We start from the raw sequence: 27,662 nt of genomic DNA, 5'->3' as shown, positions 1-27,662 counted from the left end.
AGACTTGCCAGGTCAACAGAATAGTCTAATTATCAAAGCGAAGGGTCTGCCGAAAACCACAAAACCAAAAAAATAAAATAACAGCCAGGAACACAAACAAGAAAAAACAAAGAAAGAAAGAAAAAAAAACAAAAAAAAACAAAAAACAAAGAAAAAATAAAAAAACGGGGGGTGGGGTGGGGGGGGTAACAAAACAAAACATTCAATCAAGTGCAGATCTGGTTTGGATAATAATGCAGGTCTTTTTTTTTTTTTTTTCCTCTGTTCAGTTTTCATGGTTTAAACCAACTCGATATTTTATTTTTCGTGAGCCATACATGCAAGGAGTTCAGGGAGACATCGGAATCTACACATGGAGCTTCATACGTTTAATATCATACTGGATATCTGTGCAAGTAGTAAAATATGTAGGTATAACTAAGCCGTTTCATATGGAGGTATGGACAGAACACGGGAGGGCAAGGAGACTGATACTCCATGTAGAGTACATTTCGGGATGGGTTGGGGGGGGTGGGGCGGGGACTACACCGTTTCACCAAACAGAAAGAGGAAGTCCACATCTCTCTCTCTCTCTCTCATATATATATATATATATATATATATATATATATATATATGTATCAGAGATTAAAAAAACACAAAAAAAAACAAAAACAAAAAACGTTGCTACAACCGAAGCGGTCAACCGGTCAACCGAAATGCTGCTGACCCCACTGTCTGTACGCATTTTTTTCCTTTTTCATTAAATTATTATTACTTTGCCTATAGAATTGAAATAACATCCAAACAATGTGTGTAAAAAAAAAAAAAATAAAAAAAAAATAATAATAATAATAAAAAAAAAAAAAATTTCATGTTTTGTGTTTTTTGTTTTTGTATGAACAGAATACTGCACCATCTACATAGAGCTGCGATTAAAAACCAAGGTCAGTATTGTGAAAGGCTAGCTGCCAGAAGGTTCAGGAATATTGGCGTGTGTGTGTGTGTGTGTGTGTGTGTGTGTGTGTGTGTGTGTGTGTGTGTGTGTGTGTGTGTGTGTGTGTGTGTGTGTGAGAGAGACTCCGTCCTTCTGTGGACGAATCCCCCCGCCCTCCCCTCATTGGTCACATGACCCCAGAGCCGCGGCCCGGGGGTCCGGAATGAAAGAATGAATGAGCCCCCTCCCTCCCTCCCTCCCTCCCTCCCCCAGTCTGCACCGAGGTAGATAAGACAAAAGGGGATGATCCAGAGCGGTGGCTGCGTTCCAAATCCATCACTTTGTTTCGCTGTAGTGTCGGCCATCTTGTATTTTGTACTTTGTCGGGCGTTGCTACATCCGGGGGGCGCGGATGCAGACATCCCAAACTGCGGTGGTTCTGTGGTCGGGGGGGCATGTTTGCGTGAGTGATTTGGAACTCGGCGTGTGTGTCGGTTGAGGTCTCTCTCGGAGGTGATGGTTCTTGTTAAGGCTTCCTGTGGTTCTTGATTGGGTCACTCGTATTTTCCAGTGGCAATGTCTCACAGGGCGGGGAGGGGGCACCTCTTCTTCTTCTTTTTTGTCCTTTTTAATCCTGATCCCATTTCATTTCGGCTATTTTTCTTTTGCTTTTCTCCCCCCCCCCCGCTTAACATATATATTCCTTTGTTTCCTTGTTTCAATTCATCTTCTGTCCCAGTCCCTTTTTAAAGGAGTCTTGTACGTAATCTTGAATCGTTTTTTTTCTTCCTCATTGCGATGCAGGGAGAGATAACCCAAAGTGGAAGGTGGGGAGGGAGGGGAGGGGAGGGACTAAAACTCCTCCCTGTTTGGCACCTCGGGAGCTGATTGTAGAAGGAGAGGACGACAAAACAAAAAGAGACACGATGTGGAGCACGAGGCGGGCGGACGAAACAAAACAAAACCAAACTGGACGTGGGGGAGAAATGAGAATAACCTAGAGGGGGAGGGTGGGGGTTGGTTCCGTGGGTGGTTGTTGGTTAAGACTAGTTGACGTGGTTGCCTTGGTCGTTAGCTGCTGAGTCCGAGTCCGCCGGGGCGGTTCTGGTCGGGTCCGGGATTTCCCGCTCCTCCTCCTCCGTCTTGAGGCGCTTGGCGTCGGGCTGCCCGCCGGCCGGCTGCTCCCCGTTCTGCCGCTTGGTGGGCAGCGAGGCCGAGGCCGAGGCGTGGGCCGCCAGCAGGTGGAGCGGGCTCGCTACGGCTGCCATGACACAACACACATCACCGTTATTTTAGGGCAGGGCGCGAGTTAAAATCTTAAAGTCTCGAAGGCGAGGGCTTGCAGCGCAACTTTCGAGTTGGCCTACGCGGTGGACTGATTTGGGGGGGGGGGGGAAATGATGGAGCAGTTTCGCCTTTTTGAACGGCAGGTAGAGTAAGAACACACCCCGTCGTTTTCCAAAAGATTTTCGTTAAGTTTCCTACTCGTACAAAACCAAAAACGGAACCAAGAGACAGTGTGGTTCCCCTCCGATACAGAGACGGGGCCTTTTAGAAGAAGACGTTTTATATGGTTAAAGCTAGAGAGACAGTGCTTCACCATCGCAAATAACCTGAAGTCGCTTCTTTAAACTTTTAAACTTTTGTTCAAGTTTCTCTTTAAAATAAAATAAATAAATAAATAAATAAAAATTCCTGTTTGTATTCCGGTTCTAGTATTTCTACCGCCAACGCAACGTTTCTAAGCCAGTTTAAAAACTCCGGGGAAATCTCAAAAGTTTAATCATTTCAGTCATACTCACTGAGTTTATAGCAGATATAAAAATTTATTTTATTTTTATTTTTTTTAAAAAGGGAGGCCTAAAATTCAAATGCAGCTACATTGGGAAGTACTATCAAAAGCAAATCCCCGTAAAAAAAAAAATGGCGCATCCCTTTCAATAGGAATAATATGATTCACATGGAGCCGAGGCTAAAACTGAACGACTGCTGCGACGGATGTGACGCCAAAACTACACTGGGTCCAACAGGACCAGCACGAGTTAGCGGCCACATCTTGTGAATGAATGAATTCCAGTCAAGGCGTCGGGAGAAGCTGTTTTTGTCGGTGAATAGGTTCGCGGCGCCGTCGTAGTGTTAGATCTGTTGTTGTCAAACAATTTTTCTTCGCGGAAGCTCTCAAACCACGCATGCTAGTGATGACATCATCGAAAATGAATATTCCAGCTCGATGCATTGTTACGAAGCGACATAGCGAGTAGCTGTGTAATAAGTGCGATAACGAGCAGCCAGCCGGTCATTATTGGCAAAATAACCCCGGGACGGGTCATCGGGGATGGGAATCTCACCGCAAGTGGCCTGTGCCTGGAGGGCCGAGGTGAGGCTGTGGGTTCCGTTCTGTGCGATGGTCTTGATGGGCAGCTGGTGCTGGCCCAGCGGCGGCTGCTGCACGATGGTGACCGTCTGCAGGGACGAGGCCGCCTGGCCGCTCTGGATGATGCAGCCCGAGCCGCCTATAGAGGCGTGGGTGATGGTGGGAATGGGCTCTACTTTCACTGGGAGGAGGGAGAGAAGAGGGAGTGAAGAGCGGCCACAACGCCAGGCAACACCGCTCATCACCGATTTAACCCTTGTGTTTCCAATGTTGACATGAGTGATGAGTCACAAAAAAAAAAAATATATATATATATATATATACACTTGACATACCATTAACAGGGTTCATTCAGGCATTACAAAATGTAATTCAAGGACTTTAAACACCATTTTTGTTTTCATTATCAAGGACGCAAATCGAATATAATGTGATCTTTATTAATTGAATATACTGGTAATCGCATTGTCTCACACACACACACACACACACACACACACACACACACACACACACACACACACACACACACACACACACACACACACACACACACACACACACACACACACACACACACAGTAATCTGCTATTAAAAGTGTCTTTTTCCATAATCCATGCCGCTTCCAGTGCTCGGACCGAGAAGAAATTGAGCTACCATGAGGGAGAAAAAAAAAACCCCAAAAATAAACAAAAAAAGATTCTGGATTAAACAATAAGAAAATGTTAAAAAGTGCCAGCTCCATCTTTTTTTTTTTAGTATCAAATTATATTTCTGTCATACCGAGATGGTTTGCTACATTCCATTCACTTCATGTTCGTTCCACCACTTCTATTATTTGCTCCTCAGCCTCATAAAGAAATCCATCACCTTGTATTTCTCAACTGGTGTCCAAACGCAGTAAGAAACAGTCCTCAAACAGCCGTAACCCAATGCTATTGACATAAAACTCGCCGATCTGGATGTTCTCGCACGTCGGCAAACTCCGACCCAAACGCTCACCTTTGACCTCTGCGTACTCCCCGTTCTCCTGCGGCTCGCTTTTGATGGCGGCGGTCTGGGCGAGCAGGGCGGGGCTGAAGGAGCCGGCCGGGATCTGCTGGAGGACGTGCACCGCCTGGAAGGTCGGCTGGGAGCTGCTGGTGCTGACGGGGGAGGCCATGGTGTAGGCCACCGGCTTCAGGGTCTGAGGTAACTGTCTCTGGACCGCGATGAGCACCGGCTGGCTGTTCACTGGGGAACCTGGAGGGGAGCCAGTGAAGGGGAAGAGCGTTCCCAAAAAGAGTCGTTCTCATGAAACCGCCACAAGACATGTTCAAAAATGAATTGATAGACAAATTCACAGAGAATGTGAAATAACTCATTTAGATATGAAAGCACACAATGCCTACCTCCTATATGGGCCATTTAGTTGTTTTTAACTATTATTATTTTTAGCTTTTCTATATTATCAATTTTGTGTTTTTTAGTGTTAAAGATGGGTCGTGCAGTAATAAATGCCCTTTAGCTTAAAGTGTGAAACGACGAAACACACAATGACACGTTCAAAAATATGAAATATCACATTGTTATGGCAATTACAGTAATACCCTAACAATGTAATGTTTCATATTTTGAAAGAAACTGTTGAAAAGGCTGTGTTTTGGCGGGATTCTGGCGACAGGATTGTCCGTGTGTGTATTATTTATAATTAGGTAAATAATAATGCTAATATGATATTGCTATTTTGAGAATTGATACAGGATTTGTAAACAATGAAATAGGATTCTCAAGGGGGCCCCCAATATTTTCTTACACTCCAAAATCGAGTCTAAAATAATATCTATTATTCATTCACACTAGGGGGAAAAAAAAGAACATCTGCGCGGCCGCCATATTGGAGCGGTCGTGATCCGCTAGTAAACAATACCGCTTGTATTGAGCAGATGCAGATGTCTCCACTAAATTGACTGCAGCTTAATTCTGAAGCGATTTTCATGAAATTGGGTTTGTTATAAATGTGTATAATTAAACATGACACTAGTTATTCATTGGAATTCAATTCTGTTACTGGAAGCGGATCTAATCATATTTTGTCCATTCACTACCATGTTAAAAGGAAGAAGGGATCGTGCGTGCTTCAATTTAACAACTGAGTATTGATTGAACATTTGTATATTTTCATTTTTTTTTTTTAAACATTGGCCATCTTTTTGTCATACATGTTTTTCATCTCAGTTGTCAACTTCTGTGAAACTCACACCTCAATGCGGTGGATAAATACACAATTCCTGCTTTTTGCCTTGGTGGTATTTTTTTTCTTCTTCAGTTACACAGATATGGTGATGTTACGCTGTTGGCTAAAATCTTTATTTTAATTATGCGCGGTTCACATGTGTGCCAAACCGTGGGGGGGGGGGGGGTGGTCCGTGCGTATAACGGATCATCCACATTCCGTTACACCACTAGTTTAGGGCGCCACCATGTTTTCATAAAAATATTTGAATATAATATTTGGTGCCAGTGTATCAATAATGTAGGGTAGGCTATTTTGTCCCACCCATAGTGTTCATTGTATAAAAAAAAAAAAAAAAAAAAAGTGCTGTTCATGATGGCATTGCAAAAAAAATAAAAATAAAATAAAAACATCCACACTTTTAAGCAACAAGAATTTGAACAGTCAAGCCAAGCGAGGTGTGATACCCACTAGTGGATGTTTTTGGAATTAAAAATTAAAATTAAAAAAACAAACATTACCTGGTTCCATGACATAGGTGGCCTGGCCTCAGTAAAAAACAAAACAAAAACAACAAAAAAAAAAAAAAAAAATACATGTCTACCTTCCATGAGTCGTCACTTAAACTAGTTTCCTTCACATTCACTTCCCTCCCAATCTTCTGCTGTGGAGTGTCTGGGTTGATTTTCAATCTAATGTGCCAGCAACACAGTGGTGACTATAAATCACCATGGTCACAGAATCAAAATCTAATTTGGGGATAATGAACAGGAAAGCTGCAGTTGCTTGGTAGTGACTAAAAACTAAAACAATATGGAGTGAACGGAGGCACGCAACCCATTTACATACACAGCAGATTGTACTTCAAGGACTTTGTAGTACGAGTTAAGCACCCCCTCCAATTTTAAAGGACTCCACGCAAACAAAATAAGAAATTTTCAATGTGATCTTGATGAATTCAAATATAATATTAGTGTCATTGATATGACATTCGATTTTAAGGTCACGATTCCATTTTCAATGTACACATTTTTTTTCCCCAGCACCGACTGCGCATGGAGCAGCTCCCCCATGCTCCCCGCTGGGCTCCGAGCCACTCCGGCATTGTCCCGAGCCGGTCTCCGAAACCGGAGGAACATCGCCCGCTCCCCGGCATGGACACCCCATGCTGCTGCTAGTGTCCCCCCCTTCGAGAGGAAGCACATCCGTGGAATCTGTTTCCTGGTCGTGATCAATGATTTGTTCACTGAGTGATCAACGGCGGATCGCCTGGTTTCCTCTGGTTATTTCATTATTAATTATTAGGGGTCAGAGTTTCTTAGAAAAAAAAAGGGTCACCGGTCAGCATGCCGTGGAAGATTTCAGTTTCCCGGACAAATGGGAGAGATCCCGGTCAAATATTATCTGTGTTCATTGAGCTTAAAAAAAAACCTGATAAGTAGGCTATATAGAGAATGAACTCATCAATGCATGTCGATTTATAATATTTTTCATTGAACATTCAAAATAATTCCCATCAGTAAACGGCTCTTTAAAAATAAACAAATAAATGAATGAATGAAAGAATAAATATTACGCATATATTATGACTTGAAAATCATATAACTTCCATCCATGATCAATAAGTAACAAGTGCAGCCGCTTTAATTAAAATCTTACCAAAATAAAATTGAGATAAAATCAAAAAACAAATATGGCAAGTAGGTCTAAATAAATTATAAAAGTTTTCACGTCTTGTTGACATATTTTACATAATGGATATTTACCGTCTGCTTTGGGTCAGAACTTAAATATCCCAAAAAAAACCTCCAAACTATGGACGTGTGTGTCATTGTTGCCACATTTCATCATCTTTCTGCTTCTCCGAGTTCTGGACGCTGCACTCCGTGTGTTTGTTTACAAGCGCAGCCTGTCCACGAGGGAGGGGGTGGGGCTAATCTCCATGATTAACATGACTGGTTGGAGATGACAGGTCAGCTTTATATCGCCCAAACTCATTGGCTTTCCGTTGCAACTTACCGAACGCGGGAATGAACAGATCTGCGGATATTTTTTTCATCGAAATAGTCGAGTCAGTTTTGTTTTGACTTGGAGGAAAAAAGTATTGTGATAATTATCGTTATGGTTTTATCACCCAGCACAAATTAAAATTGTGCTTAGAGGAAATTATTTTCACTGGACATTATGACCGGACAGATTTAAATATATCTGACTAACAGATTTTCCCGGTCAAAAACCAGTAATTAATGGATAACGGAAACTCTGTTAGGGGTGTCACGATTCTCCGAATTCACAAATGCGATTGTTAAGAGTCTTGATTTGTAAAGTAAAACATTTGTTTCTCAATAAGTAACTTTGAGTCCAGTCCATTAAAAATAAAGTTATTTTTTATGTAGTGGAATAAATATCAACAAAATATTTCATAAAATTTTAATGGATAAAATAACTGCTTTGGGGTCCGTTAGAGCCGGCTCTTTTCAACACTACTGCAAGTGCGTCTCTTCTCCTCCGCTCCCCAAGTCAGTGTACGCTCTGTACGTTCTTCTCTAATCAGACTGTTTGTACCTAATTGTACTCATAGACATCATATCCATGATGTTAACTACTCTTATGGGGCGCGTACCGACGCGGCTACCGGCAGGTTGTGAGAAGTGCCGGTGCCGGTAATTGTTCTGCCCTCTGAAGTGGATAAATGAAGTGAACACATTGTAAATATCGTAATACTTTATATGATATCTTATCAAATCGGAGCGCACTTTTTCTTTCCTTTCTTTCCCGATATATTGGTATATAAAAATAAAATAAAAATAAAAATTGCAATTCGATTATTTTCCCAAATCCTTCAGCCCTACACACTACACAACTGTGATTGCTTGTTTGTCAATACTGCATCCAATCTCAAGACAGCAGGATCCATCATATACTATATTATTTTTCCATATTGTGTCTGCAGATTCTCGCCGACACAAAGCTTGAGTATCGGACCACATACCCGTTGTGTTCTGTGCAAAGCGAGCCTCCTGGATGACGGCCAGTTTGGGCTGAACCACGGTGGCGGTGGGCATGGGGGGCGGGGGGGCCGGCTCCATCTCCGAGGGGACGGGGGAGCCCTCTCGCGAGAGGCTGTCGGGGGTCTGCACGCCGCTGGAGTGGGCCGAGAGGACCCCGGTGTGGCTGGGAGAAGCTGGGGCGCTCCTGAGGAACGGGTCACAAAAAATATAGTGAATTTAAGATCTGGGAGCCTACACCCACTGTTGATTATATGTACAGACAAACATGCATGAGGGCAAAGGAACTTGTGATAAGAGCTTGATAATACACGGTTTGCTTTCATTTGAATACATGAGGGCGCACTCAAGTGTGGAACCTTTATAACATAATGATTTCATTGTGTTTTAAAGATCTATTAACCAACTTAATATCATTTGGTTTGGCATTTTTGTTTTGAGGATATTCTCAGATAGATATTTTCACCTTGTTTCAGTAGATCCCTAATTCACTGTTTGGAAAAAAAAAAAAAAAAAAAATCAGGTCCTCAAAATAGTGACCCACTAATCTGTGCTTAAACTGTCGCTACGCACTATTTCCTCGGGCACCGAGCTGTAAAAAAAAACAAAGTCTGATGACCCACAATACTCGGAAAACGGTTAAAAGGGTCTCATTGGGCGAGGTGGTGTTATTCTCCACTATCGATAACAATATTGAAAAATAAAGCTGCAGGTACATGGGGTCCAGTTTAGACATGTTGGGTATCACAGGTTTCCGAGGTGCTGTCGCACTGAGGAAAACCTGTCGTGATCGTGGGTCGCTGTCAAATAAAGACATGTTTACTTTAAATGAAGCATCTCCTTTTTGACGGCTCACTGGACCTACGTCTAGAATTATGACCGTGCACCGTTTCTAGTAGAAGAAGAAGAAGAAGAAGAGCCTTTAAAGTAAGTAGCCTTCAAAGAAATGCTACTCGTAACATATTATATAGGAATGAAAAGCACAACTTATGCAATAAATGCAAAATATTATTATTACGATATATTTATTACCAGCTTCTTGCTCAGATTGTCACAGATTTCCTCACACTCCAGCGCGCTAGAATAGGTTGCCCTGCATTCACATGGACTGTTACTGTACTGCTGTGCCGTACTGTTGTATACTGCACTGTATATTTCACACACTACCTCGCTTTGGTCACATGCCACTTCACTGCACATATCTGTATATAGTAAATATAGTAAATAGTCATAGCAAAAAGTCTATTCCTTTTATTTCTATATTGTATTCCTACTTTGTATATTACTTTTTTTTTAACCCTTATTTTATTCTACTGACTGAATTGAATTTTAGGAATCAGTTGGTTTACATCATGAATCTTGAATATGGTAGAAGGCAAACCAAACCGGAAGTCACGTAGAGAAAGCGACAAGCCGATTCTACTGCGCGTGTCTGCTGCGGCTGCCGGGTTTTTGCGCTGCAGCGGTAGATGCTGTGTCCTCTGGAGTATCGCACTTAAATGAAGTTAAATGTCTTCAATAAAAAAATGTGGATTGATATAAAAGCGTTTTTTTCTATTTATTTATTGCATGGGGGCTGTGGTCCTGGTAGCCTGGAAGCCTGTGTAGGATCTGGACACGGTGGGCAAGTGATAAGTTGCGGCTCCAGGTTATTACTTAAAAAAGGTCATAAAATAAACAGGAATAATTAATAATAAAATCACCAGTGGAAACCAGGTGATCAGCCATTGATCACTCAGTCAACACATCATTGATCACGAACAGGAATCTCTATAGACACACTCTCTCTCGAAGCCTTCATAGATGTACGTGTCTAATGGAAGATTCAGTTTTGAATACTGCAGTGTCTCAGACAAAATTTATTAAAATATTGTTTCAGATTTTTTTAAATTTTTTTATTTTAAATAACACTTTAAAGAGCCGCAACTAGTCACAAAAGAGCTGCATGCAGTTCATGAGCCGCGGGTTGAGTATCACTGGTCTAGGTGTAGCAAACACTATGCAGTCCACAGGACGCAGGTCGCTGGACGCAAACGACTTCCGAGACATGAAGCTTGGAATTGTATGACTCCTCAAACCAATCGAGTCACGCCAACGTCCTTCCACTCCAGGTAAAATTACAACAGTTGTTCCACCAATAGCTTCTCCAAAAGTACATCGATATTGATCAGATTCCAATGACATCTGAAACGTCTCGGTTCCAACGAGACCTCAACCACATCTCTGCGTACTGTGGTTGCCTTTTTCAGATATTTTTAGCCCGAACAACGCCAAGAAGATTAAAAAGACAATAAAACAATCGCATTCCCAAAAACAAGGGAGATATACACAGGTACGTTAAGTCTACGACAAGATACAAATCCCTGGTCGCCACCGTTGAGACTACAACTGTGTAGACTCCATGTTGGGATTTCCCCCTCACCTGGAGGACAGGGGTCCGTGGGGTGTCCGGAAGCAGGGCACGCCCCGGGGCCTGCGTTTCCTGAAGGCCTGCTCGATGAGCTTGCTTTCCGAGGTGGGGTCTATCCTCCAGAAGGAGCCTTTGCCTGGCTCCTCCTGCGAGCGCGCCACCTTGATGAAGTAGCGGTTCAGGGACAGGTTGTGGCGGATCGAGTTCTGAAAGACAAAGGAAAACGCACACAGATGAGGATGTGCCAAAATAATCATCTGATGCATCGGTTCTCAATGTGGGGGTCAGGGAACGGGGTTCCCAGAGACTAAATCGTATCAAAACGGGGTCCGAAATAAGGTTCCTCCCTGCAGAATGAGCAGCTAAGCAACGTCCCGAAGTAGAAAAAGAAATTCACCGAGCATCAGGGCTCTTGTGATCATGACATTTTAACTGACGATTAACTCTAAATTCATCGTCCTTTTTGTTGATCTTATGTCACTATTAAGTATATGATAGTGTAAAAGAGACATTAATTGGCATTGCATATTGGAACAATTCGGATAGTACATTTTCTCGGCCCCAAATGACGGAAACATCCCAAGTCTACATTCTATTTGTTGCAAAATCCTCACATTGCAAAATGGTTCCGATCAGTTCAAATAACGAGACGTTAATGTTATAATTGTCAAAGCTCGACGCACCGTCCGTACATTTCAAATCACAGTGTCCACCCGACTAAAGGTCGACGCGGGAAATAATTTCACAAGCACCAGTTCCACCCGGAAACACTGGTCAGGAACCAAACAGCCGTTAGCAGCCTGCTAAGCTCAGCTGAGTCAGTCACAATGTGGCGAGTGCAAATGAGTCTGGCACACAAGGAGCCGCCTGCTTCTTTTAACTCAGCCGCCTGGGAAGAATTTCGGGCCCCAGTGAACTACGACAGCAACGCCGAGCGAGCGGTGGATCGGATGAGGGCCGTGTGTCGGCATATGTGTGCGGAAGGGGATCGAGACAATCCTAATACACTTGTTTTTTCTATTATTCTACCGTATATTGACATTTAAATGTTGAGACCTCGAATATCAATACGGGCCAATACGGTAAGGACCTGCTAGGGCCGGGCAATATAGATAATATAGGGATCATATAAGACTTTATTCACCCCATGGGAGAAATTCAGGGATTTCAAAATAAAATACAAATAAAATGAGAAAAATGAATTTCAAGGCGATGACGCACAATCACTGTGCATCATACATATACGCATGTTACTGTATTCTAAAAAGGTTGAATCACTTAAGATTGCTCCCTCTGCCTATTTTTGGCAAGCAAAGGGGAATTTCACCATTCAAACCAGAAAGGCTTTCTCCGCCTTTACTTCCTCGTTTCCAAAACAAGGATTCAGAGTGCGGACTACTTCCATTAAGAGCCTGACATCTCAGCAGCTATGTAAATGATAGTGCAGCATCTGGCACGTTGCAGCAGTTACTGCAAATTCCTGTCTGAGCGTTCAGTCTGAGCGCTCAGCCTGTCTGAGTCCTTTTGTGGTTTGATGCAGAGAGGTTTTGTGAAACAACTTTTTATAACAGTATATTTTTTCACCCGCCGGAGCGAGAATGTGCCTTGAGACCGCGTGCCCAATGAAAGAAAAAAAGTCTCTCAGCTACGCGATGAATGTTTGGAGGCATTTTCAGCTGGATTTTTGCCAGGAGGCAACAGTCTTTTAAATGACAAATTGACAGAGATAGAAAAAATAATAATAATAATAACATGGAAAACACTCACCTGCCAGCCCTTGTCTGCAGTCCTATAGTAGGGGTAATTTTTTGTGATGTGGGTATAGATTCCATTTAGGGTGAGCTGCTTGTCCTGAGCCAGAGTTATAGCTTGGACGATCAGCTGTGCATAGGAGTACGGAGGTTTGGAGTCGTCCTGCAGCGAAGAGGAGAAGACAATAGAGCAAAACGATAAAAAAAATAAAACAGATGTTACCTCCTGAAGTGATTCAGTTATCAAAAAACAACATTGCCTTATATTGTCAAACTGATGGCCGCACAAACACAACTCCCCGACTTGCTGTCAGGTTACTAAACCGACTTGTCTTTAATAAAAAAAATAATAATTGTACCGCGTTTTTACAGCGCTTTATTTCCTCGCCAGATTTTCAGTCAGATACAGAGGTCCTGTATCTGACTTACCACATACCTTATGTTTACATTTGTAAATGTATTATTTGGCGTCTGTTTAAAAAAGCACAATTTAACTTCATGTTTTTTGTCTGAATGTGAAGCGTCGCATTTCGATTTTTAGCGGTGCCCTTAAATTTTGTGCCGGTGGCTCCTTAAATTTTCGACTAGTGCTACGAGTGGATAAAGTTGGTCTGGAGCTTCATCAAAAAATCCTGAGTGGTTTCTTCCAAAGCATTTTGTTGTTGTTCACACACACACACACACACACACACACACACACACACACACACACACACACACACACACACACACACACACACACACACACACACACACACACACACACACACACACACACACACACACACACAAATCTGGAACAAAAAACCTCAAAAGTGCAGTTTGAGCGACTGCCTCGTTCACTTAAGCTCTCTCCACATCCACCACCTAGCGCTGTGGTGGATCATCCTCTTTCTTCATCTCTGGTTGACACGGTGATGCAAATAAGATGTTTGATGCCCTTACCTTGGGACTGTCCCCTCCGGAGGCTTCTTTGTCGTTCTCGGGCTGCGAGTTATCATTTATCAGCTGGAGCTCTGCAGAGCTGACCATCCGACCGCCCATCCTGTAGCCTGAGGAGCCGGCGCCCCGTGGACTGGAGGGGCACGAGTTAGCAGCACTGTGGGCAAAACACAATATGACTGTCAGTGACGCCTTATAACCCTTTATTATGGCACACGTGCTAAGGGTGTCACGATTCAAATTGACTTTTGTTTTTAAGTTCACGATTCGATTTAAAAATGTATATATTTTTTTTAACACCATGATTTCTGAAGAAATAAAACTTGTTTCTCAATAAGTAACTTTGAGTCTGTGACATTTAATCATTATAAATGTTATTTTTTGCAGTGGAATAAATATAAACAAAATATCTCAAACAATTACATAGATAAAAAATGTCCGCTCTGCATGTTCTTCTCTGATCAGGCTTTTTTCTTAATTCTACATAGAAATTTTTGTTTTAAATACTCAGACCTCATATTGTAAGAAATGTTTAGGTCTTGATATCAATTACAAATCATTATCATTACAAAACATCAAAAGTGTGCACCACAATGTGATACAAAACCTATAAAAAGAAAGAGAGAAAAACAACAACAAAAAAACAAAACAATACCAATGAGTTATTGCTAAAACTGAAATGATCAGAAACACATTGACATTTCAATGACATTTGAGTCACATCCGCTGGCAACTGAAACCACCGTTACAAAAAGAAAACATTCAGAAGAAAAAAGCCCAAGCACAGAAACACCCAGAGCGTCCGTGCAGCATTGCTCAGCCTGGCTTTTGATACACATTTTAACCATTATGACTATAGCTGATGAGGGGAAAAAAAGAAAGGTCTTCGAATTTTATCTAATGAAATTGAAAATCTCAATTTGGAGACATAGATAAAATACATAGATACATCAGAAGTACTTAAAGTGGTAAATGGTGAGATTATAAAAATCAATCCCATATTTGATACTCTCTACAAGAAACAGCAATTCAATGTATTTGCGTTATGCATGTGCTCCTCTATATGCCGTTTCCATTGTTTGGGGCGGGGTCCGCCTTTCCAGTCAAAAATACCCAGATCGGTCACCACACCCACAGAAGTGAAACCCTCTTGTGTTTGATCCTATTAACAACACTTACACACATAACAAAACCTGCGTATTTTGACCAAGAATTGCGTGGTTGGTGCATAAATTGTGTGCCGGTTGGCTGGTGTGTGTGTGTGTGTATAGATAGTACTAAGCAAGCTGACGTTTAAGTAGGAGCTTGCTCGGTCTTTCCACATGCACTGCATTTTTTAAGTACTCGAAGGATAATTGAAAACTGAACACACACACACACACACACACACACACACACACACACACACACACACACACACACACACACACACACACACACACACACACACACACACACACACACACACACACCAGTTTAACCTGCCGGCGAAGGGAGGCCCACGTCAGGAGTGACCTAAACCCTCGGAAGCCACCAGAGATCCGCCCGTACCAGGTTAATTCTTCACCATCTGTCGGACTAGAAGGTTCAGAGGATTTCTGGTGGCCCTCCTCTCTGTTAAACTAAGCTCGTCTGGGGGAAGAGCTGATCTCCCCCCCCGCCCCCGATCAGGCTCGGCCCAAGGTCAGCCCACGATGAGAGGATGACCTATGGTGGACCATCCTACAGTAACCACCAACACCCGGGAGTCTCCAACAAAACCATGAAGCTGGTCTGTGGTCTTGGAAGGCAGTGTGCTCGAGTAAAGCATTGGTTTTCTCCAGAAATTTGAATTAAAAAAAATTTGCTCACTTTATCGGAAAATCTAAAAAACACCCATCTTTTCAAGAGAACATCACAATATTTGTGTTACAGAATCACTGTTGTTAGTTCTTAGGAGTGCTGTTATATTAGGACCAGTACTATTACATTATTATGTACTGCTGTACACAACTTTGTTAGTAATGCTGCAATACTGTAACTGGTACTTAGTGATACTCGTGCATAATGGGCTCGCTAGTCACCAGTAAGCATAGTGCTTATTGCTTGTATTGCTTTTTACCTTGTGGGGATGGATGCGTACATGTGTGTGTTCTTTCCAGAGTTTCTGTTCGGAAAAAATTGCTACCGGTCAACGTGTCCTGGAAGATTTCCCGGACAAACGGGAGGGATTCCGGTCAAATATCATCTGTGTTTATTGAGCTTAAAAACAATTGATAAGGAGGCTATATACATAACATCATCAAGGCATGTAGATTTATTATATTTTTGATTGAATATTCAAATAAATAATTAAATAAGTCCCCTCAGTTAACGCCATTTAAAAAAAAAATTATATTACGAATATAACTTCTTCAAATCAAACAATTTCCGTTTGTGAATAAGCAACAAGTGCAAGCTGCTTTAATAAACATTTCACTAGAATAACATTTTGATCAAATCAAAAAGAATATGACAACTAGGTCTAAATAAATAATAAAGTTTGTGCTGTTGCCCGTCTTTATTCATCTTACACAATGAATATTTACCATCTGCTTTGGGTCGGAACTTAAACCCCCCCCCCGCCAAACTATGGATGTATGCGTCTCTGTTGTCAATGATACATCATCTTTCTGTTTTTCTTTTGGACGCTGTGCTTGGTCTCCGCTCCCTGTGTGTGTGTTTACACGCACAACCTGTCCACGGGGGAGGGGGCGGGGCTCAGTTCTATATCAACTAAACGTGATTGGCCAGAGCTGAACGGTCATCTTTAGATCGTCCAAACAGATTGGCTTCGCGCCGCAACTTGCCGAGCGCGGAAATGAACAGATCCGCTGACTTTTTTTTTTTTTTTTTTTTTATCTAAATGATCCACCCAGCACTAATTCAAATTGTGCTGGGAAGGAATTATTCTCACTGGACATTATGACTGGAGAGATTTCAATATGTCGAACTTTCCTGATTTTCCCCGGTCACAATCCGGCAATTACAAGATAACGGAAATGCTGATATTTCATATCTCATTTTAATTTCTCTCTCTTTCTCAACTACAGTGTTTGCCGCCGTAACGGCTGAATTTTCCTCTGGACATTAATGAAGTGTTACCTTATTGAATACCTTGATATTTATAATTTGACGATATCTAGAGGGTGACCATTTCATAAGATTCTTTTACCTGCAGTTTGTAAGTATTTGAAAAACGATCAAAACTGAGGTGGATATTATGACCAGGCAATGGATTAGAATAGTGTTTTCCAACCCTTTTTCTGCAACTGCACACTTTCTACAATGAAACAATGATCCCACAGCACAAGGCTATCCCACTTTCCTACTATGATACAATAATTTTCACTTTGAAACTTGAGCTTGTTTTGACGAACACAGGGCTGGTCTCCTGGCCAGAACCGATGATTTAGTGCAGCCCTGCAATTTTTATATTGCAACACAAAATCGCAATTTTTCTTTTTTGTATGTACTTGAAGTGAATTTCTAATGTTCAAAGAAGAAGTTATTTGTTGATGTTATAAATGTTCAGAGCAATACCTTGTTGAAAAACACTGAATTATAACTCTTATAACAGTCTATATAGTTGCATTGACTTACTGTAAATGCAGCCTCAAAGATGTTTCCTTATATCACATCATTAAGATAACCAAAATCCCAGACGACATCTAGTCTCACGTCACAATATCTATATGAATCGCATCAACATATTGCCCATTTCCATTATCCACTTCATTCCAATTTTCCTGAGGACCTGTCGGGCGGACACGGGTCAATTTGACAACAAGTCAGAATGTAAACAACAGCAGCTTGTACTGCTGCTCTGATATTTGCTTTTTCCTAAATCTTGTGTGACTCGGGTATTTGACTTAACACTTGTTGGGAAACCACCCATGCACATGATCGCAGCAGAAGGAAGGGGTTTTTTTGGGGGGGGGGGGGGGGGGGGGGCTCGCTCAGTTATTTGCAAAACTTGGCAACAGGGCCGTGACATACACTTTAAAAGGGATAACTAATTTAACATCGTAATCAAATATTCAGTTTGTCGTCACCTCTCAGAAGAATCACACTGCCTTCTCCAGTCCTCCATTTTGTTTTGTTATACTATCCATGCAGAGGAGGGGTAACAGCGAGAAAACATAAGGTGCAAAATGGCAGAAAAGATATTCCTGCTGTATTTATCAGGCAAAAACGATGACAAAAGAAATTAAGTCTATTCTCAATTTCAAATAACGTGTTGGTACAAAAGCCGCTCCATTGTTCGTGGCGTTTGCTGCAAATACCTGTTGGAACGGCATTCCAACCGGACAAAAACACACACAATTTGGGTCTGATTGGACAGGTAGATACAAAGAGAAAGACAAGGAGAAAAAACAGTTTGGGGCTTTTGGGAGGTTAGTTTATGTTATCCGTGTGCCAACAAGTCAGTGCAAATGCACGTAATTAAACGTTTACCTTCGACTCTCTACCGGTTGTTTGCCTATTTGCGCGGACTTGTTTCCATTTATCTGGTCACATAATTTAGAAAATGACTAAATCCTCCACATAAGGGCAGACTCCAAGACGGACAGGTATAATGTATAAATTCAAATCACAAATGATGAGAAGTTAAGACTTTAACCTCAAGTAACAAAAGCGATGTCTGGATTAGCAAAGCTGCGTCACAAATATCCGGACACGTTTCTCACCCAGGGATCTAAAGCAAATGGCCGACTTTTCGCCGGTTCCTTTAGATTGTGTAAGATTGTGTAAGTTGCTAAGACATGAAAGTCGACCCTCCCGACCGAGCTGGCAGATTCCCAACAGAGATTAGAAACGTTCTTCCGTCACACACACATGCGCACCGCACTCTTCACCGCGGGGCAGCTTCAAATCTTTACGAGGTTCATTTTAAAAGACGCTCACATGCCTTGTTTAATGGAAATTACAACACAACTCTCAACCAATTGTAGCATTTATCTGAAATGTGCCAACGACTCTAAATAACGGAATACAATTTGGCGCGACAGGACAATCACCATATTTGAGACGGGTGTTTTATAATTCCTAACCTGCTCTTACTACATCTTTATTGACATTTGCCGACAAAACAAAACGAACGACGCTCGAAGGGTGCGGTGCAATTCTATTTTTTAGAAATTATGAATCGATTTCAAAACATATTTACACACACACACACACACACACACACACACACACACACACACACACACACACACACACACACACACACACACACACACACACACACATATATAAAAAATATATATAAAAGACCTTTCTGTATTAAGACTGAATTTGTTGAGAAAAACATTTTTGCGATGTACAGACCAGATGCAGGGTCTCCACACTTTTTGGAGACAGCGCTAATAAATTGTATACCTAGGAAAACCAGCGCGACTTGCAAATATGCCGTTTGTTTTTTTTTAAATCATCGTATATCATGTGAAACACTGGGAGGGAGGCATTACTGGTGAGTGTGTGTAGGCTGAGGCTCTCGCAGTCTTCCCCATTCCCACGATTTATTTGTGCAGAATATCAACATTGACTGGCACATGTTTTTTTTTTTTTACTTTATTTTACTTAAAATGGGTAAAATCTTATGTTCGTTGTAGAGCTTCGAGCGGCACGCCCCGCCCCCCTCCCTCTCTCTCTCCCTCTATGAACACCCCCTCCTCTCCGTGCACACTCTTGACTCAAACCTTGATCACGGGCGGGATTCTTTGGGCTGGGTACTAAAACCCGGTACCACTATGGCACCCGTTCCTACATGATCGGTGTCTATCGGACGGCAATGCAGATTTCGGTGCCTCGACCGAGCTGCCTATTGAAATATCCAGCCCTCCGGTGCTCCCAAAACGCCGCACACGCCTTCGCTAAACATTATCATTTGGAGCGCGCCACTTGAAATTCCTTCCCTCTCCCATGCGCCTTCTCACTTGGCTAGCTCGTTACGGTGCCATGGCCAATCAGATAAACGAGGCAGGTCGTGAAAGTCTTCACTACCGATAACATCCGGTTCATACAAACTGTCAGTTATTTGTTAACATGTGACACGCTGGGTTTAGTTGGAATCATTTAAAATAATTCCTTTGTAGAGCATCCTACATCTCGTGCACATCATGCTCGTCCTCCCCGTGTGTGAAGGGGATTTCTCAGTACAGAAGGGGATCAAATCCGATATCAGGGGGTCCCTGCGTGTGGACACAGTGAGCAGATTAGAATAAGTCTTGGAGGGAACTAGGTTGGAGGAGTTTGATGCCAAGGAGGCCGTACAGGTGTGGTTCAGTCGGGGAAAAAGAGCCAGAAGATCCAACTACACGGGTTGGCCTTCAGAGGTGCCCAAGCCTGAGTAGCTCTTCGGGGGATGAGCTCTGAAGGGAGGGGAAGGAGAGGCGTATAAGAGGGAGTTCCTTGTTGACTTGTGTTGTGGTTGTTAAGGACTAATGTACTGACCACATACATCATGGTTACATTTGTTCATTTATTGTTTGGTGTCTGTTTAAAAAAGAACCCCAAAAAAATTACAATTAATATTTTTTTTGTTAAAGCACTATTTTAAACTTTGTGACTTTTTTCTTCCTTCTTAAAATAAAACCGCACATTGTTATTTCTGTAAATTGCCTATTTATTACCAAAACATTTACCAGTAATACAGTTAAGATGGAAAAAATATGAATGTGTTGCATTGCATGTTGATTTCAGTGTTGCTCCTAAATTTTGTGCTGGTGCTCCTAAAATGTTGGGTAGTTGAAAACTAGTTGAAAAGGTTATTCTGGAGCCGTGAGATGGTATTCAAACAATTTGGTATAGATTCATATTAGGTGTAAAATAGGCATGGGCAATGAGACGAATATATCTGCTTTTTGGACGATTTTTTATTTTGCTAATTTAATGGTCTGTCCTCCTCTGCAAATAATTAACCCATCTTTAAAACCTAGCGTGTCGCTGCATGATGATACGCGTCGCTTCTAATTTGTCGTTTACTTCCTGGTGAAATCAACCCACGCGCTGCTTATTTTGTTGGATAGCCCTCGCTTTTGGCAAACCACTTGGCTTTGATAAACACAATGAATGTTGTCACACCCAGTTTCCCAATCAGAAGCTCCATTACTATCCACCACAGTCCACCAATCAGGGGAGGGATTATTGGGCAGATCCAATCAGCTTCAACCCATGTGCAGCTTTTGGATTGTGTTGATGCTTTCGACCAGTGTAAGTCTTGCCAGTTTCTTTCTGCATGAGCGTTGCAAAGAATTGTCTGAGGCCAAGTGGAGATGGAGACTTTCTACACCAGCACTGGAAAATATTTTTGCAGACAGACGTGACAAGAAGCAGGAGATCATCCAAGCCCGATCAGTGAGCGCGGTTCCCAAAACACGCGAATATATCGGCCATCGCCGGTTGTTGGGCTGATGGTGGCTGGTAGGAAAATTTCGACATATCCCCCAACCTTAGTGTAAAATGTCAATATATGAATATAGAATTGTACCGTGATCCATCGAATTGATATCGGGGGTAATCGATATTGCTTCGAATTGTGATTCCTTGCATCGAAATCAAATTGTGAGATCCTGCATCGTATACCCAGCCCTAACCCAGTACATGTTCTATGGATGAGAGTACAGCTTCGATATTTTTAGATTTTTCAGGACCGGCAGACAAGCTTAAGATCTGATAAGCTCCCATTGTTATAAATATACATATAAACCAGGGTGTACTCTAACGTGCTATTCACCTGATGGTGCCGGTGGGCGACGGCAGGGGACTCATGAGGTGAGCGATGTTGTCTGGAATGTTGATGGTCAGGGGGGAAATCTGGGGCTGCACCACCTTGATGGGGGACTCCGGGGCCTCACGCTTCACCTTCTTCCCGCTGGACAGTGCTGTGAAGTTGATCTTGATGTTTGTGCTGGGGAACCGGAAAGTGCACCTGAAATTTTTTTTAAATAATGAAAAAAAATAAAATAAAATAAAAATAAAAACGAGAGAGAAAATAAGATTAATGAAAATGACCATTGAAAATGTACGGAGGAAAACTAAAATCCAACGAGTCAAAAGCTTTTCATTTCATCATCAGTCCAGCATCACAGAGAAGCTTTCCGTGTACACCAACTACCGAATCTGTCCTTGGGATAACCAACTAGTTCCGTACTGACATGTTTTTTATTTACATCGCTAATAACCACCTAATCTTACCTCAGCCTCCCCCACTCTGGGGAAGCTAGAGCTCTAGAGGGGACATAGACTCACTGGTGGATACAGCTAATTTTAGGTGTTTTGGTAAACACAAACACATGCTTGGGGCACACTCCTCTCTGAACCATGTAAACAGCAGCATTCATTTCATGCCCTGGCTGGTGATGTGCACTGCTTTTCCCCCATTGTTTTAACGGGTTCAGAGTTTGAAGATGAAGATAAAATAGCCATCTTATTATTGCTCTAAGATAAATCTCTACAAATAGCGTGCCGTTTGCGTCGAGAGAATTCAACAGAATGAACCAATGACAACACACACTTGTATGTCCCCTGCATCTCCGAAAGTATCTGCAAAAAAAAAAAGCAACCTATAACGTGCGAAAAGGAATGAAACGGTCAAATCTTTAAAAACCAGAAATTCGGTCATCATTTCCGAGTTCCCATTTCCCCAACCTGAAAAATACGTCGGGGGAAAAATATCTGCGGTCATAATTTAAGTATTGAATTATTGAAAGTGCTCGCTTATTACACATATAAGGTGATTATTTCTGCAATTGTGCTGATATTGCTTGCAATGTTACTTTTGTTTGGATTGGAGAAATATGTGGAATGTCACAGCTATGTCACCGGTTAATTAAGGTAGCCGATGTTTGTTAACACGCGTTAACTAGCATTTGCAACGGTCAGTGATGCTTTCCCGTCACTGTAGCTGACCACCTCAAAGCAATTTCTAGAGGCCAGAAATTTCCTGGCTGTGAAATTAACGAGTTCCATTGCGTATTTAATGGAGCTTCAGTTCCCGTACATAGTTAAAAACTTCTGACGAATCAGGGAGGGAGGCCCAGTATGTCAGTAAAAGCGAAGATAACCACTGGTCACCACGTTTCAGAATGAAGGAAATGTCTCACAAACCGTCTGACTGTGGGGAGCCGTCGATAGAGTTAATTTGCATTGCCCAGTACACTACATGCTAATTTACATCAATAACCTTGATACAGCTTAAATCACTGCAACCACAAGCTGATGACATATCCTAGATAAAGAGGGCCGATATTGCCAATATTTTTTTCCACAGTCCTTGTGTTCTTTCACCACTATTAGTCATTTGGTTAAGGGTGCCAGGCACTGTACTTTGTTGCTGAGCCCCCCAAAAAAGAGCTGGCATTGGCAGAGAGAGCCAAGTTCCTGACACCCACATCTCAAATTAGAAAAAAACAAAACAAAAACAAAACAAGGGCAAGCTTCCTGGAGCCCCAACTGGTGGTGATGGGGAGGGGGCAATTAAATTATGCATGTGGTCTCCTTACACCATTTTGAGTCAGGGTAGGCCTATAGTTTCTACCGCTGTAGACAAGAACCACACACTGGGCATTCGCTAATGACGGGGAGGTGACCTGGGAACTATTTTGGATAGCATTCGATGCCAATGAACATCTGACTTGAGAGAAATCAAAAATGGTGCATTCCTGGGGCCATTTCACACTAACCAGAGGAAAATAAAAAGTCTACTTTTCCAGCAACTTGAATTAAAGTGACCCATGGCCACAGAGTGTTACACACGCTGCAGTCCATAACACACACACACACACACACACACACACACACACACACACACACACACACACACACACACACACACACACACACACACACACACACACACACACACACACACTCTTGAGTGTTTGTTGTTACTGCCGGGGTGCTTGACCAGCGTGGCACATAACAAGTGTGATAAATTCCTCCCGAGGAAGAAGGTCATCCTGCACTGGCTGACCAGGAACTGCAAGGGGGCAACAGCAACACATTCTAAGCAGCATAAGAGGACCCAGCTACCAAAACATCCCTGATGACAACACAAACAGGAAAAGTCCCTTTGTAGTGCTAAAAATACACTCACATTTCCAAATAAGGCCACACGTGTACAAGAAAAGGGAGACAAATCTGAACGTATTGTCATCTTTTCGTTTGCCATTTTCATCGTCAGGTGAGAAAGAAGTTTCCTTTCCATTTTACAAGCTAAAGAGGACCTCGGCACGATTTCATTTAGAATGAATGAAAGCAAATTCCAATGTTGTTTTTCTTCAATTCAACATCAAAAGTACGTGACACAGGTATTGTAAACCGGCAACTTTGCACAAACGCCCCAAATGGAATGAACATGGAAAGCCCTATACTTGTGGTTAAGCAATTCCTTTTTTCACACAGGCACCAATGCTTTCATCAAGAATTCTTTGCCAACACAACCCCCCCGCACACCCCTTCATTCTTCTTGCACAATGAAGCCAGAACTGAAAAAAAGGGAAAGTCTGGATCACAGTTGCTATGCTTCTGTACCGATGGCAACACAAGCTCGCCCGACACTCAAGTTTCCTACTCGGTGACAAAGAAACGGTGGAATGTGTTATAATTCCTTTTTTTGTTTTTTTTTTGTGTGTGTGTGTGTGTGTGTGTGTCTGTGTGTGTGTAAGTAAAGGGTCAACATCTCACAGAACGTAAACAAACCAGACTGGGTGGGAGAGTAACTGTGCTGGGAAGGTTCTGTGGGTGTGGAGGTGAAGAAGCGGGAGGAGGTGGGGTCCTTCTGTTCTCTCTGTTTACATCATCATAGTGGAATCTCTGGAATACAACCAAGCAATTCCTCCCGGGGTCAGCGCGGCTACGCGTTCTCCCATGCGCCGGGTCCGTGCACTGTACGCAAGCTCTTTCTAAAGGACGCCTGGGTGTCGTCGACGGAACTATCAGAATATACAACATGAAATATACCTTCAACGTTAACGCTCAAAAATATTTTAGATACTTCAATGACCCATGGAGGGAGGGGGGGGGGGGGGTGGTCTGCAGTGTTTACAGCAGCTTATACCAAAACAACAGGCAATGATAAAAAGTAATGAGGATAGAAATGTCCCAAAAAAGGTAATATGCAATAAAGCTAAGAATTTAAAAAAAGGATAGAAATATTTGGAAATATACAATAAGCGTAAGGATTAACAATAAACCCCTGCATTAACAGTTCAGTTTAAAATAGTAAATTATATCTTATGAGATATATATTTTTGTTAAGCTTGTTTTTAAGCAAACTATTCATTGAAGTTATTTGTATATGAAAATGTAGTTGGCCGTTTGTGTATATATATATATATATATATACATATATATACACAAGATATGATATCATTTCGTTAAGCTTGTTTTTAAGCCAACTGTTCATTGAACTTCCTTGTATATGAAAGTGTTTTTTGTAAACCAAAACACACACACACACACACACACACACACGACCAATTTTCTGCTGTACATTTCGAAATGTCGACTCGTACTGTACTTTTTTGTGCATTGAAATATTATTGTTTATTGCCAGTATTTTGTATTTAAAATAATTTAATGTCGGACCAAATAATTAACATTTTATACGTTATATTAAGGTCTGAATAAAGTATCCATCTGATCTGAACACATTGTGATGCTCCGCTCAAGCTAACAGGCTAAAACACGTGGTCCCGGCCAGCACATTCAAAACAACGTCGTTGTGGTGTTAACGTTAGCTTTAGCATTAGCATCCACATGTTACTTTCCTCCCCCCGGGAGAGGCACTCACATCCTGGGCAGCTGCAGCGGCGGGGCGCCCCGTCTCAGGAACACCCCGTCCACGAACACCCCGTTCTTGCCCAGACACCGCAGGTAGAACTCCCCGCCGTCCCCGCTGGTGGTGAAGATCTCCAGGTGCCGCCGCGATATGAAGCTGGAGTGGCCCATGCTCACGTCCACGGAGCCCTGCGACGAGTTCCGTCCGACGCTCACCGAGCGCTTCTTCATCACGTATTCGAACTCGCGGCCCTCCAGCCGGGCGACCGGCCCGGACGATCCGCTCGCCACCACGGCCATTTTTTTCTTCCTTTTAACGGTTTTTAAACGGGTTACCGAGTCGGGGTGATAAAAGAAAAGCCTTTCAATATAAAAGGGTTTGAAACCGAGGCATCAGACCCCAAAAACGCGAGAGTTTTGTTGTTTTGGTTTGTTTTTTTTTTAACGGGGGAACGTGTGAGGCGAGGGACAGCGGCGGCTCCGACCCCACCACCGTCGAGAGAAAGGGCTCAGCGGACGGGGGCCAATCGGACGGCGCCGGGGGGGCGGGGCCCTCCCCGACCGACGCCGCCGTCGGCCAATCGGACGGGACGGGGAGACCGGCGAGGCCGCGCTGGCGTCCGCCAATCACACGGGGGCGTCGGTCCGAGGGCAGACTCAAGGTCGGTTGTTTGGTAGTGCAGGCGCGTATGCCGTGTGGCGGGACGTAAAGGGCGGCGCGGATCGTTTTTTTGGGGGGGGGGGGGGGGGTTTACTACAACGCGGAGCGGACCGCTTTTAGTTGACACGTGCGCGGGGGGGGGGGGGACCCAAATCCGGGCCCCGGGAGATGAACGCAAGCGAGGGGCCCGTCGGGTGGCAGCCGCCGGTCACATTTACGGCGATTTCACCCCCCCCCCGCTGAGCGACGCCGCCGCCGTGTCGCGCTCGCGTCGCCGAATCACGGCGCGGGTCGGTGCCTCGCCCACTGCCGGCTCCACGCCCGGTTTTCCGCCCCTCCCTCCCTCCCTCCCTCCCTCCCTCCTCTCTGCAGCATCCTACTCTCTGACCACGAGCGAGGTCGCCCGGTTCCGTCGCCCGGTTCCACGCCCCGTCCGCCGCCGTCGGGACGCTTTTCACCTCCCCGGTCCCCGGTGCGGCGCGTGTCGGTTGGGCTGGCTGCGTCAGCGTAGCCGCGGACGAGCGTGTACTCCGGCCGCGGGCGGTGACGTCACCGGAATGAACGACCCTGCCCGCTCGAGGACACTTTGTTTGTAAACAGTGTGTGTGGGGGGGGGGGGGGGGTCCTGCACGCTGCGCTTCTTCAAATGGCCTGAGAATTGTTTTTTTGGCTTGAGAATTGTTTTTTTTTTCCTGACCAAAACGGACACATTTCACAAATTAAAATAACAAAACACGTTTTGACCTTTTTTTTTTTACAAATTAAAATGACAAATCTATAAGCTCTGTACACATTGTAATAAACTAGTAAAGCCCATAGTAATAATTCATATTATTATTGATCGCTTCAACCTATACGCCAAAGCCATGATTTATCCTGTGCATATAGTATTATATTTGTGTATCTTAAACCCGCGATTACTTCTTCTTTTGTATCTTTGCCAATTTATATATTTGACATTTGAATTGTATTTTTTTTTTATCCTATTTTATTTTATTATTATTTGTAATCTCCCTTTTACCTATTTTGACTGTTAAGCTTGCGCTGTAGTGCACCAAACCACCGAAATAAATTACTTTTATGTAATTGTACCCCAGTGGAAATAAACCAATTCTGATTCTCATTAAAAAAAATATATATATATATATAAAATATATTATATATATAATATATTAAATATATATATATATATATATACACACACTAATAAAAATGTAGTTTTGGCCGTGGTCATCTGAGAAGACTTTGCTTAAAAAAATCCCTTATTTAATATTTATTATACACATTATATCATATTATATTTAAAATGTCATTATATTATGTCATCCACCCATTTACCTCCTTACATTGTCCAGCAAGTGTAACCCTCACATTAAAGATAGGCTCCAAATTTACCAAGCATGTTTTGTTTATATTCACCTTGTGCTTCACAAAAAGGCAGGTGGAGGTGTTGTTTTCCCTAATTTGGTACATGGCGAATGTACCAAATGTGTTTCATTTAAAAGTGCTCAGTTCTGAAAAGACCCCCCTTTAAACAGGGTTTTGCCACCTCCGAAAGTTTGGGAGCCACAAGCCCAGG

General features: G+C 42.8%; 1 protein-coding gene across 1 annotated transcript; it reads right to left on the bottom strand.

Moving 5' to 3' along the window:
* Positions 1-1,221: 1,221 nt before the first annotated feature.
* foxk2b (forkhead box K2b) lies at positions 1,222-25,762 on the bottom strand. Its single transcript, XM_080009014.1, has 9 exons — positions 25,436-25,762; positions 21,377-21,571; positions 13,621-13,774; positions 12,692-12,838; positions 10,937-11,130; positions 8,499-8,701; positions 4,294-4,533; positions 3,265-3,471; positions 1,222-2,177 (listed from the first exon to the last, which is right to left on the bottom strand). Exons 1-9 carry the CDS (start codon positions 25,720-25,722, stop codon positions 1,963-1,965), a joined length of 1,842 nt encoding a protein of 613 aa, XP_079865140.1. The 5' UTR covers positions 25,723-25,762; the 3' UTR covers positions 1,222-1,962.
* Positions 25,763-27,662: the final 1,900 nt, after the last annotated feature.

This window comes from Zeus faber (assembly GCF_960531495.2).
Source record: "Zeus faber genome assembly, chromosome: 11".
Lineage (NCBI taxonomy): Eukaryota > Metazoa > Chordata > Actinopteri > Zeiformes > Zeidae > Zeus > Zeus faber.
This window is presented reverse-complemented; position numbering and strand designations above follow the sequence as displayed.

Excerpts from the sequence above, each read along its gene's own strand:
- foxk2b (XM_080009014.1), bottom strand. The coding sequence starts at position 25,722 with ATGGCCGTGGTGGCGAGCGGATCGTCCGGGCCGGTCGCCCGGCTGGAG. Across the intron at positions 13,775-21,376 it reads TCGCCCACCGGCACCATCAG|TGCTGCTAACTCGTGCCCCT; the intron begins GTGAATAGCACG and ends TTTTGCCCACAG. Across the intron at positions 12,839-13,620 it reads CCGGAGGGGACAGTCCCAAG|GACGACTCCAAACCTCCGTA; the intron begins GTAAGGGCATCA and ends TCTTCGCTGCAG.